Source organism: Notolepis coatsorum, assembly GCF_963971535.1.
Source record: "Notolepis coatsorum genome assembly, chromosome: 6".
In the NCBI taxonomy this organism is placed as follows: Eukaryota; Metazoa; Chordata; class Actinopteri; order Aulopiformes; family Paralepididae; genus Notolepis; species Notolepis coatsorum.
In genome coordinates this window covers 67,819,581-67,833,196 of record NC_140170.1, presented here as the reverse complement: position 1 = coordinate 67,833,196, position 13,616 = coordinate 67,819,581, and the positions used below count along the sequence as shown (strand labels likewise).

General features: G+C 43.7%; 1 protein-coding gene across 1 annotated transcript in view; it reads left to right on the top strand.

The window, feature by feature from the left end:
- The window catches only part of LOC311229533 (inositol 1,4,5-trisphosphate-gated calcium channel ITPR1-like), a 323,615-nt gene extending 310,710 nt beyond the window's left edge, over positions 1-12,905 (top strand). The window contains 3 exon segments of the mRNA XM_084315609.1: positions 4,595-4,755; positions 7,810-7,971; positions 10,920-12,905. Coding sequence (XP_084171735.1) covers positions 4,595-4,755; positions 7,810-7,971; positions 10,920-11,006 — 410 coding nt within the window. The 3' untranslated portion in view covers positions 11,007-12,905.
- Positions 12,906-13,616: the final 711 nt, after the last annotated feature.

The window sequence follows — 13,616 nt, the reverse complement described above, 5'->3', positions numbered from 1 at the left end:
CTGCACCTTATGTGGATACTGTGATACTGTGAATAATGTATATTTCAGTGGATACTGTGATACTGTGAATAATGTATACTCAGTAGATAGTAAATTATAACACTACCTTATGCATACTGCACCTTATGTGACACTGTGAATAATGTGAATATTTTCTTCAGATAGTAAATTATATTGACCAAATTGACCAAATTGTTTACACTGCCTGTGTTGTTTTTACTACCTGTACCCCCCCCCCCCCCCATGCTGCTATGATGCCTGAATTTCCCCAAGGGGATCAATAAAGGAATATCTTATCTTATCTTATCTTAATCGGGAGCCAGTGGAGAGCGTGGAGGACAGGAGTGATGTGGTCACGGGAGCGGGTGTTTGTGAGGAGGCGAGCAGCTGAAATTTTGACCATCTGAAGTCTATGGAGGGAGTGGGAGGTAATGCCAGTGAGGAGGGAGTTGCAGTAATCAAGGCGGGAGAAGATGAAGGCATGTATGATGGATTCAGCAGCAGGGGGGAGAGGCAGTGTCTGATTTTGGCGATGTTGCGGAGGTGAAAGTAGGAGCGGAGCGGACGCAGGGGTCAAATGAGAGGTTGGGGTCCAGGATGACGCCGAGGTTGCGAACCAGGGGGGAGGGGGTGATAGTTGAGTCTTGGATTTATATAGCGCCTTTCATGAGACCCAAGGTGCTTAACAGAAAGAAAGGAAAGAAAAGAGGGAAATCAGGCAGTCATTAATACATTTGGTGAAGAGGTGAGATTTGAGTTGAGATTTAAATGATTCCAGGGATGTTGCTGATGTTTGGAGGGAGGGAGTTCCAGAGGGTGGGTGCGGCAACAGAGAAGGCTCTGGGACCGACAGTGCGCAGGTTGGTGGTGGGGATGGAGGAGGTCAGCTAGGTACTGGGGGGTAAGGGAGTGAAGGGATTTGTAGGTGATGAGGAGGATCTTAAAATTGATGCCAGTGGAGGTGGATGAGGGTGGGGGTGATGTGGTGCCAGGACTTGGTGCGGGTGAGAACCCTAGCAACTGAATTCTGGACATACTGCAGCCTGTTCAGGGCATTGCTGGGTAGCCCTGCAAGAACTGAGTTGTGTGCAGGGCTTGACATTAACACCCGCCAAATGCGGGTAGAATTCGGCAGTGGTGGGTAACTCCGTCACTCTACCCGCCAAAGTGTCGGGTGACTTTTTTTCTATGAAAAGAAATCATTGTAGTTTACAAAAGGCATCTGCAATAATTGATTGATTGATTGAATACTTTATTTTGACACAAATCGTATGACAAAAAAACATTTTAAAAGACAAGACAATAACAGTGTCAATAACGCAGGTCAAAAATGGATAAAACACAATAAAGCCAAGGCTTGTTTCCATTGTGGTCCATACATGGAACATAAAAAGGCACAGAAACACAAATGGACATGTACACTGACAGGACACATTCTATTTTTTTTTTATAAAAACACCTAACCTGACAACTCATACAGTTAACTAATGTTAAAAGAAAATCCGCAAACCCTTAAAAGCAACTCATGATAAAAGAAATAAAAGCCAAGTTATGATAAAAGAGATAAATAAAAAAAAAAAAAAAAAAAAACATTTTAAGACCAATTTGAGTTGCTGCTGAGCCATGTTTTTAGGGCGGATTTAAATCCGAGAGGGGAGTTCAGGAGTTTTATAAATGTTGGCAGGGCATTCCACATTACTGTAGCCGAGTAAAAAAATGCATCTTTCCCCATGCATGTCCTGACTCTCGGCGGGACCAGGTCCGTGGGGCTTCCTCTTGTGGCGTGTTTGTGGACATCTCCTACTTTATTAAAATAATTGACTAGGTACTTGGGGACCGTTTCTTTTAGTACTTTAAAAACCAGTAGCATTTTAAGCTGGTGTACCCTTTCTTCAACCCTAAGCCATCCCAGCCTGCTAAAGTGGGCTGGCGTTAGGTGAGTCCTAAAGTGAATTACGTCAATCCAGGTGATACTACATAATACTACAACTCCCACGAGGACTGGGTGCGAACAGTGTACTCATTCCATTGGCCCATCCACTTCGCCCTGTCGCATGCGTCGTGTTGCCTCCGTGTGTGACAGCTGACAGCTGAACGAATGCTGTTAACGTTAATAGCTCACATTTGACTAGGAGGACCTGTTAGCTCAACTGGTTAGTGCGACCGACTCATCCATAGTTTACACTAGCAAGACAGTTGGCTAACGTTACAATGTTCCGCAACGTTCACGCAATCGGGAAGAAAGGCAGACCCTTCACCGACTATTTGTGGATGTGTGAGTATGTTTTAAACAAACTAACCTGTATTATGTAACGTGTATTATTAAACTAATATTACGGTGTTTGTTAGCTAGCTAGCCACATTCATTTAACATTAACCTGTTAAGCCTTTTCTTTATCATAAATCGATCAATAGAGACCGTATTAGATCCGCAATCATCATATCATGGGGTATCCTTGGAAAGCCACACTCATTGGCTACAACCCTGTGCAAAGATTTTCGAGATCGCCAAATGATTGACGGAGCTAGAGCCCCGGGAGTCGGGGGTGGTAATGTGTACTTTTGCGTACTTTGGGGCACGCCTCACATATCGGCATGTAACTCGAGAACCGCTGAACGGATTTTGTCACCTGAAAGGGCAATCGACAGGCAACAAATAGGGCTTTAATTCTATCTATATATTGTATTAAAAGAAATGCACACCCGAGCCACTAGAGGTCGGCAAAGAATCGTCCACATGTGGGCCCTTGGATGTTAAGAGGTCAATGTTTTTAAATATTTTTTTTGTAGCCAAGAGTAAAGACCATAACCCTATCAAAAACAGTAGTCAAAGTGTATATTTTCATTTTTACCGATGTTTTATACGATTTATCGGAAATACACATTTATCTGAAAATGCTAATTATCGTAAAAACCGCAAGAAATTACTAAATCCAGATTCAACCCTGCCATTGGAAAGAGGAGCATTTTCCCTATCCATAGATGTATGATTTGGCCATAATAAGGTCAAGGTCAAGTTCAAGGTCAAATATGAATTTATAATTAAAGTCGATTATCATTCATTACTGTATCTACAAATCCTTCTGTTTAATCATCTTCCCGTGGTTCATTTGCTTAGATTTTTTGTACACATGATCTCAATAAGGTGGTGAATGAGCTCAGTGAGCATTTTCTCCTACCCGTATCAATTTTTGATCATCATCATCAAAATCATAAATCATAATTAATTTATTCATTACAATTTACTCAGCCTAGTAACAGACACAATATTTCTGACACTGGAAATACATACCCCCAGGTCCCTAGATGTTCCTAGATACCAAGAACATGCAAATTGACCTTGCAGAAGTGGAGCAATCTTCCATTTACTTAGGCATGTACCTTTAGGCGAAAACGGTCTACAGATTAACAGGTTAAGAAGCATAAGGGCTCGAGACTAACACAGTCCCATCATGCTGGGGACGATATGTATTTGAGATGAACAGAAATCCTCCCCGGGACGCAAACGGAGATGTCAATTGTATCTTAGTTGACAGTGGCACGAGACACTATACAAATTCCCGCGGTACTGGCCACCCTCTCAGTCAAGAGAGCACTCGCAAATATTCTGCACATTATCACTGTGCGCGGTCTCGTGCCACTGTTGGTCGCTTAGTTGATTATCTCTCAGCACCATGGACAGCTGCCCCAGATGCCTCTCTGTCTTTCTCTCTCTCTCTCTCCCCCCCACACACACACTGAATAGAGGACTAGACATCAAAGCAAATATTGGTAACTACAATTTAATTAAGTTTGTACTTAGTTTTTGTAATTACATACTCATTGTTACACTCATTGTGTACTTACCGCATTACACTTCCTTAACATTAACAATAACCCTAACTATATTCCTAATCCTAACCCTGACCTTATTCCTAGGTATTGAGTCAATTCAATGCAGTAAGTACATTGCAACAATGACTAAGTACAATACTTGTTATACTGTCATTACACAAATAGCTACACAGGAACAGAGAATGTAAAGTGTGACTGTCTGGGTGGGTGGGATGTTCGAGTGGGGACAGATGTTATTGGATTAGATGTTATTTTATCACACACCATACTACTGACACTTCTTGGGTGGGGGCGAGTGTGGGGATTTTTGGCTGGTGAAAATGCTGAGTGGCTAGTGACTTTGGAAAACTACTAGTAGCCACAGTGGCTGGTGAGCCAAAAAGTGTATGTTAAACCCTGGTTGTGTGAGATCCCCCCTTGAACGGCCCTTCTAAGGTTTCTCTCCTCCACATTGCATGTGGTACATTTTTTCCTATTGCTAGGTTTTAGTGAGTTTTTCCTTGCCTTCATGTGGGGTATGTCTGGGAGTGTTGCATTCATTTATTTAAAAGATTTTGGACGTTATGGTGTTTTTGGTTTGTTCTTGATTTATTGTGATGTTTCTTCTTGACTTGTTTAAAGAAGACGTGTCCGGCCCATGGGGACATTAACGTGTGTTGTCGGGCCTTACAAATACATTTTATTTATGAGTGAATGTGAGGCATAGGTTGGGATAAAAAGAGCTATATAAACGCGGTCCATGTGTCTCCCGCTCGTGCAGGTCTGGAGAGGGACAAGTTTGACAACAAGACTGTGACGTTCGAGGAGCACATCAAAGAGGAGCACAACATGTGGCACTACCTGTTCTTCATCGTCCTGGTGAAGGTGAAGGACTCCACCGAGTACACCGGCCCGGAGAGCTACGTGGCTGAGATGATCAAGGTAAAACACACACACACATGCAAGCAAGAGTGTCCTCGATCGCCTTAATGTTTTGTATCAGTCAGCAATTAGGTTTGCTACCAATGCCCCCTTTTTAACACTGTGACTTGTACACTGTGCAACTGTGTTTGATAACTTGCCTGAAATTGGAGCTTGCTGTGAATGTTTTATCTGTATTTTATTGTTATGTTCTTTTTTTATGTTGAAACTTTCTGCTGCCTTGCTTGGCCACATCGCTCTTGAAAAAGAGATTTTAATCTCAATGATGCTTATCTGGTTAAATAAAGGATTTGATTGATTGATTGATTAATTGATTGATTGATTGATTGACACATCTGTAAATTGGCTTGCACTCATTTACAAAAACCTCCTTGGTTTGACCCCTCCTTATTTGATACAGGAATTTGTTAAAATTGTCATCTAGTCCCTGTAACACCAGAGCTGCTCACCATATCTCACCCCTCACTACTTTTAAGGACTCAGAGTTGTTTACACACACCTGCAACTGTCACCCAGCCTTTTAACTGTAATGTTTCCGTTCTACTTCATGTATTACATACCTTGTCATTTTATTTGGTTGTTTATTTAATTATTTCCCTTACCTCTGTGGTGTATGTATATGTTGTTGGTCCCCTTTCCCTGTTATCCTTTGAGAGGCCTTTTTGTCCTCTTGCCAGGCCATCATTGTAAATAAGAACTTGTTCTTAATTTACCTGCCTGGTTAAATAAAGGTTAAATGAATAAAAAGTCTCAATTCAGGGGTTGTAGCCTTTGAAGGACGCGGTCTACAAAGGCATGTCCTTCATAGACTGCGAAGGCTGAATCGAGCGTTGTTAAATGAGACGGTCTGGTCTACAGAGAAGACTGGGGCTGTTAAATGAGACGGTCTGGTCTACAGAGGAGACTGGGGCTGTTAAATGAGACGGTCTGGTCTACGGAGGAGACTGGGGTTATTAAATGAGACGGTCTGGTCTACGGGGAGACGGGTTGTTAAATGAGATGGTCTGGTCTACAGAGGAGACTGGGGCTGTTAAATGAGACGGTCTGGTCTACGGGGAGACTGGGGTTATTAAATGAGACGGTCTGGTCTACGGGGAGACTGGGGCTGTTAAATGAGACGGTCTGGTCTACGGAGGAGACTGGGGCTGTTAAATGAGACGGTCTGGTCTACGGGGAGACTGGGGCTGTTAAATGAGACGGTCTGGTCTACGGAGGAGACTGGGGTTGTTAAATGAGACGGTCTGGTCTACGGGGAGACTGGGGCTGTTAAATGAGACGGTCTGGTCTACGGAGGAGACTGGGGCTGTTAAATGAGACGGTCTGGTCTACAGAGGAGACTGGGGCTGTTAAATGAGACGGTCTGGTCTACGGGGAGACTGGGGCTGTTAAATGAGACGGTCTGGTCTACGGGGAGACTGGGGCTGTTAAATGAGACGGTCTGGTCTACAGAGGAGACTGGGGCTGTTAAATGAGACGGTCTGGTCTACGGAGGAGACTGGGGCTGACACATGCCCAGTTAAAAAGCCCTCGCATCACGGCATGCACATAATGCGCACATTAATCGAGCTACTAACTGGGGAGACTGATGAATTACAGATAAAGGAATAGAGCAGGACGATCGTTGCAATAGTTAAACCTCACGTTGAAGAATGGGGATTCCCAGTTAAAGTTAAACTGGGCATCAACCCAGTCCTGTTGCTCAATCTCTGAATATTTTGTTTCATATTTCCACACCCCCATAATCAAGCTCATGTTACCTGAATCAGTTTAGAAGTGATGTGCCTTTTTGTTTTAGTCATTTGGGTCATGACCAAACTTTCCACAAACTCTAGGAAGGTGTACGCCTTTTCGCGGTAGGCCACTCCCATTTCCATGTCCCCTTTTAGCCAATTGGCATAAACACACAAACACTTAACCTCCATGCAAAATGCCAGCCTGTTAGGGGGCAAAAACTGGTCACTAGAGGGGTGGGGGATTTTGTGGACCGACCGCAGAGCGACCTATAGAGATGCTGGTCGCAGCTAATAATAAAACATTTAATTACCATCAAACCTCTACAAAACAAATGTGTGAGGCCAATACGATCTGCGTTCTTCTGGAGGGAACAGTCTACACTGTAGCTATACATATAAGCAACAGGGCTGAGGTCTGATCGGAGGTCTGCACAGTGCATGTAGGGCCTGTTTACTCAGTCAAATCCCCTGACGACTTGCTGACCTTGGACAGCACTGTGCATATTTATTTCCCTGCTCTTTCAGAAACTAAAAAGCCTGCTCTGTGGAGGGAGCGGTCGCCTTATTGGCTGCTTGATGAGTGTCTCTCCAAGGGGCTGACCAATGCGATCCCCGTTTCCCCCCCCCTGTGTCACATTGTGACCCAAGAATGTCAAAGGTCAACAAGCCAGGCCTCTGAGTCAGGCTTCCTGGACCTGCTCTGGCTCACTTATCACAGGCGTGCACACGCGCACGCACGCACGCACACACACACACACACACACACACACACACACACACACACACACACAGACACAGACACAGACACAGACACACACACACACACACACACACACACACACACACACACACACACACACTTGATGATACAACCACACTGGTTCAGCCAGACAGGAAGACAGCACACACACAAACCACTACCCCAGCATTAAGATTTAAGACATGATAAGGATTCGACGGATATGCGGGCTGATGGTTGGGAATTCCGGCCCTGTGTTGTCTACGTTCTCTATCGCTGTCTGATCTAGTGTTGTTGTTCTTTGCAGCAGTAGAAAGAGAGCTAGAGCTTTTTCTTCTCCCGCGTATATCCTACCGCGCCTCAGTGACTCGATTAACACTGAAACACTTTGAACATGTACAATATTAGGAGCACGCTCCTATTCATATTACAGACGTGCCATTCTCGGACCAGGCCTGGGGTCAGCTCTGTCTTCCGATTGACACTTGACTCAACACACTTGGATGGAAGACGAAAACAGATCAGATGTCTGATGAGCTTTTGATGAGCCCTACTGTGATTGGTTGCCCCCCCCCCCCACAGGAGCATAACCTGGACTGGTTTCCGCGGATGCGTGCCATGTCGTTGGTCAGCAGCGACGCAGAAGGCGAGCAGAACGAGATCAGGAACTTGCAGGAGAAGCTGGAGTCGGCCATGAGGCTGGTGGCCAACCTGTCTGGACAGCTCACTGAGCTCAAGGAGCAGGTAAAATACAAAGAAGTATAAATAAAGCAGTCCTTGTTTTTGTGGTATTTCTTTGGTTAAAATAAGTGTTAAGTAGTTCCATATTCTGACAGCCATCACTAATATCGAGTGTCTGGTCAGTAACATGGGTATCCCAGTCCCTCCACTCTGCAGTAAACAGAAAATACATTTCCTGGTATCCCGTTCCAACGTTATCCAATCAGGAGAGAGAACCCTAGATATTGTTTTACTTATTTCAAGAAATATTACCAAAGCCAAATTTGCTTGGTAGATTAATTTACTTGTTTCAAGCACATAAATGATTTGCTTAAAACTATATATATTTTTTGTAATAATAATAATATAATACATCAGATTTATGAAGCGCTTTTCCTAATGCTCAGAGACACTTTACAAAAGAAACAATACAATACAGTTTTAGTAGAGAAAATAAATAAAAAGTGATATAAAAAGGTGTGAGAGGAGGGAGTTCAAGGGTTGTAGTGTCGAGTTCTCTCTCCTGATTGGATAAAGTGGGAATGGGATACCAAGAAATGTATTTTCTGTTTACTGCAGAGCAGAGGGATTGAGAGACCAGTGTATTATTATAACATGCAGACCACAAATAAAATACCACTTGCAGCTCCTTTAACCCAGTTAGCTCGACTGAGGCCTCTCTTTTTTGCGGCAATGGCCAAGGGGAAGTTGCGGGCACAGGGAGTGAAAAAGAAATCCATACACGTTCACCTCCATGATTGCCCGACTGTATTATCAAGTTGTGGGAACAGAGAGCGAAAGAAATCCATACGGATTCCCCCCGGTGATTGCCCACTCAGGATTACCATATCGCTACCGCGTCCTCCGAAGCCTCGCCTTTCAAGGGCATATCAGTACAGTAGCACTTACTTGTTACAGTAGCACTTACATGTTTGCAACTCTCCCTTCATCGACTTTTCCTTCCCACCGGTGGGTGGATTAGAGCCGGTGACTGGCGTGCTCCACTTCCCTATAAGCACACCGCTAGCGCTGCCCCATAAATTACTTTAATTTCCTATTGTTTCTGTACAATTACCATGATACCATGACTAATTGGCCATTAGTCAAAAAAAAAAAAAAAAAAACATTGCTTGATTTATTAATCTAATTATGTCCCATCTGCTCGTGCCTCAGATGAGTTTGTTTGTGTAGACGGGGGAGTTCTGAGACTTGCCGTACGGTTTTTGAAGAGGTTAGACAGGCTCGATGTGAAAAGTTTTTTTTTTATCACTGAAGTAAGTCAGGCAGAAGATTTGTGAAAGTCTCTGGGACCGGTTTGCTTGTGCATGACTCCGAATGGAGATGGAGGAAGCGCTGGGTGAGGTCAGGGAGGACTGATTGATTGATTGATTGAAAACTTTATTAACAGATTGCAGAATGGGTACAGTACAGTACAGCTCAATACATACAATTGTTAAGGGGATGCAGACCAGAGAAAGACTTTCGTCTTGTTTACATCAGGGTCCCCCATTTTCAATTCATCATAACATATGACATACACGACATACAGATAGACAGTACTGCTACATCTATACATTTATGACATATCAGATTTGCAAATACAGTACTGTTTGTGATACAAAAAGAGTCCAGAAAAGAGAGTACCGGTATATACATTTGATGTAGAAACTGTACATTGGAGGGTAGGTGGGGGGGGGGGGGGGGGACTGTACATTGGAGGAGGTTGGGTGGGTGGGGTGGGACACTGTACAACTGTACAGGCAAAACTGTACATTGGAGTATTGACAAAACCATACTTGGTCATTTACTGTACATTGGGTTGGGTTAGGACATTTACAGGGGCCAGTTTCGAATTGCAGTCTCCCGTAGGTGTTCTTTGAGAGTGTTTTTGAAAGTGGGTAGTGATTCACATTCCTAGCGTGTGTGTTAAGAGGTTATAGAGTTCGACGCTCAACTGAAAATGTACAAACATTATGAATTGTATTAGGTACATTGGACTAGATTTATACACTTTAAATTAGACATTGATTTAAGATAAGATAAGATATTCCTTTATTGATCCCTTTGGGGAAGTCTGGGTGTCATAGCAGCATGGGGGAGGGGAGGTATGGGCAGGGTAATATTAGAAAGACTTAAATATAAGCAATAGAGCATAAAACTAGGCATCACTTTTGTAATACAGTTTTAATAATAGTAATTCTGAAATAAAATTATAAAATGTCATTGTAGACTAATTTTTACTCTCTTTTCTGATTTAATAAAATAAACTGGCATCTTTTTGAGGCGAGGAGTGGATTTCGTAGGTATGCGATGCAGAGCAGCCTCAAATGGCCTCCTTGGCCGTGGGCGCTCGGCTACAGTCGATAATTTGTAGAAGAAGAATACACACGCTGAGTGGAAGTAGCCGCACTCTAAAGGAATTATAGAGATTGAAGACTATTTTGGCTCAGGTTCACATTTTATTTAGCTACATCAGGCGTGTTTCGGCATAGTGCCTTCATCACGATGCTCAGATTATATTGCTTAAGTGAACATGAGCCAAACATTCTTGCATCTCTATATTTTCTTTGGAGCGACACAAATTCCACTCATCCGGATTTCATACATATTGGGGGGCGTATTGGGGGGGCGACAGTGGCTCGGGAGGTAGAGCAGTCGTCTGGTAATCCGGAGGTTCCTGCTTCGATTCTCGCTCCACCCGGGCAGCGTGTTGAAGTGTCCTTGAGCAAGACACTTAACCCCTATACCTGCTCTCGACGAGCAGGTCGGCACCTTGCATGGTCGCCTCCGCCGTCTGTGTGTGAATGCGTGAGTGAGTGGGCGAATGTGAGGAACAAATTGTAAAGCTCTTTGGATAAAGATGGACAAGATGGCTTCACACATGGGGGCACCGTAGAAAGTGAACTGAGCCCAAAACCTGCTCTACGGACAAATTACATAATAGTTTGTTTGTTCCATCTATCCCCGCTCAGATGACGGAGCAGAGAAAGCAGAAGCAGAGGATCGGTCTCCTGGGTCACCCTCCTCACCTGAACATCAACCCCCAACAGCCCGCCTGAGGACCAGGGGCTGGCTCCAACAGTGCCCGAGCAGAACGGTCTACCGTAACGCGTTAAGACAGGAGAATGCCAAAAAGCATGCGTATACAGTGTCTGTCTTGGATGTGAACGTGGGATGATGTCCAACTATATACTTCACAAGGCACACTCCCGCGGTAAGGGTTTCTGGAGGCTACATGCTTCCGGCGGCAGGCGTGTCGTGTGAAGGGGACATTTGTTGTGCGCGCGTCGCTACGTTACACGTGGCGTTGTTGTGTGGATATACCTGTTGTGGGTTGGAGTGTGCACTAAGTGCCCCCGGGACATTGGAGTTGAAGCCGGTCCTGAATGTACCGACTTTGATATTTACTACACTTAACGCCTTCTCTGTTGTTACGTGACACTCGGAAAAAGCACGCCACCAAAGTTCAGCCATTGTACCTGAGAATGTTTTCCTCTCAAGTGGCCTTGTACCCGGGGCTTTGACGCCTCCACTTTGCACCAGCGAACTCAGGTCCTATCGTGAGGTTGAAGGATTGTTTTTGATGCCTGTCGGGGTAAACAGTATTTCACATTGTGCTTTCGTGCGACCGCAGTAGGAATACTTAAGGGGCACTTCGCTGAAAATTGGAATGCGGATTTATTTTCCATAGTCTCCACTTTGCGCACGCTTTCATTTAGTTTGGCGGTTATTGAGAGCTAATGAGTTTGAATAATGTCCTCCATCGAAGGACACAGAATCCTGTTGTCCACATTGTTGTGTCAATTACAGCTCAGTGAAATGATGTAGATGAGAAACAGCAATTGAGATTACAATAGGGATTGCTAGTATTTTCTTTTCATCTACATAATTTAATTGAGCTGTAATTAGCACAGGATGGATTCCGTGACCTCCGATGACATCACAGGAGGACATATTATTACTAAATTACAAAACTGAGGTTGCATGCGAAGTTAATCAGCACTGTTTTTCAGGAAAGTGCCCCTTTAATGATATGCAATGTCTGAAGGACATGAAGGAAGACTTATTTTTTGGAAAATCTGTTTATTTGCTTTTGTATTCAAAATCATAAGGTCATGTATTTAAAACGTGGTGGAGAGAAACCGTTTTCTTGAAAGCTATCCTAAATAGTTCGCTATATTTTTCAATATTTCTAAACGCTATGAAAGGACTACAGTCTTTCTAACACATTTTATTTTAGGGCATACTGGTATATAAATGAATTATTATACTTCCATAATTCCTTATATTGTAAAAGAAAAGTATAATGAGAAAAAAATGAAAAATGAAATGAAGGTCACAGTCATTCCAGGAAGCGTTCAGGTTCAGGTTGGGGTTCAGATTTGAATTCAGAAAGAGTGTTTGAAGCTTGATTGAAATACATGGAGCCGTCGGAGCTTGAGTCGGAGTTCCTCAGATGCTATTGTGAGAAATGACACTGACTTCCTGCGAAGAGGGAGGGAACACATCCTTCGCTTGTTTCACGCTGAGGGTCATCGGGAATGTAGTGCTTTATATCAGTGGTAGGAGTCAGGAGCCACATTCAGATGGATTCTGGGAGCAAAGATAACACTGAAGCGGTACTATGGTTTCCCCTCGTTTTATATGTTGGCACTGATTTACGTATGTAATCATCCATTAATGCTATTTAGTCTTTGAGCACTGATATTATATTATTTTTTGTCTGTAACACATGAATGAATGTTGTTTTCACTCGATTTGTCACTTTCTAAAATGGCCTCCATGGGTTTGAACTCGGTGTTGATGTAAAACATACACACACACACACACACAAAGAATGAATAGAGGTCATTTGGAGTGCCTTTTGACCAAACTCGACTTTTATACTAATATGACTGTGGTTTTGAGTCTTGAAATGTACATTCCATTCTTTGGAGTCTATTTAATAAAGATGAGTTTACGAAATCTAACGTGGTGGAGACGCACCGGGTTTGTATTTTTATCAACGAGGAAGTCGAGACAAAGGGATGAGCGAGTACGCGATGATTTTAAGACGTCGCCGCGGGGAGACATTCCTCCAGAGGCGTCTCCGCGCGGGGTTTCTGTTCGCTTCTTCAATGTGTATCATATGATGCGTGTAACTGCTCATCCGATTATAACTAGAGTAGTGCCATTTATTCCCTGGCGCTGCCGACCGTGGTGAGAGCGCTGAATGAAGAGGCTCACACGTACAGAAGCAGATTTAGGGGAATGCCACAAGAATAACTGTGAAATCTGATCACAAGAATAACTGTGAAATCTGATCTCGTCTGCAAATGAGGAAGTGCTATGGTGCTCTTTAACTCCTCATTATATGCTACAGGGTGCATAATATAATCTACTCTTTTTGGATTTGATCACTGTGATATGTAGCCCACGGGTGCCTCACCTATTGCAACTGACATTACTTTTTTTTTTTTACTTTTTTTTTTAGCGTTTATCGCTTTTCTGGTCAAGCATGACCGACAGTTGTAGAGTGAAACGGGAGGGAGAACAGGGGAAGACATTCGGCAAATGACGGCGGGTCCGGGAATCGAACTCGGAGTCAACCAGAACCGTGACGTAGCACGGCTCCTCCCGACGCAGAAATAGCGCCGAGATACGTGGTGAGCTACTGGAGCCCCCCGCAA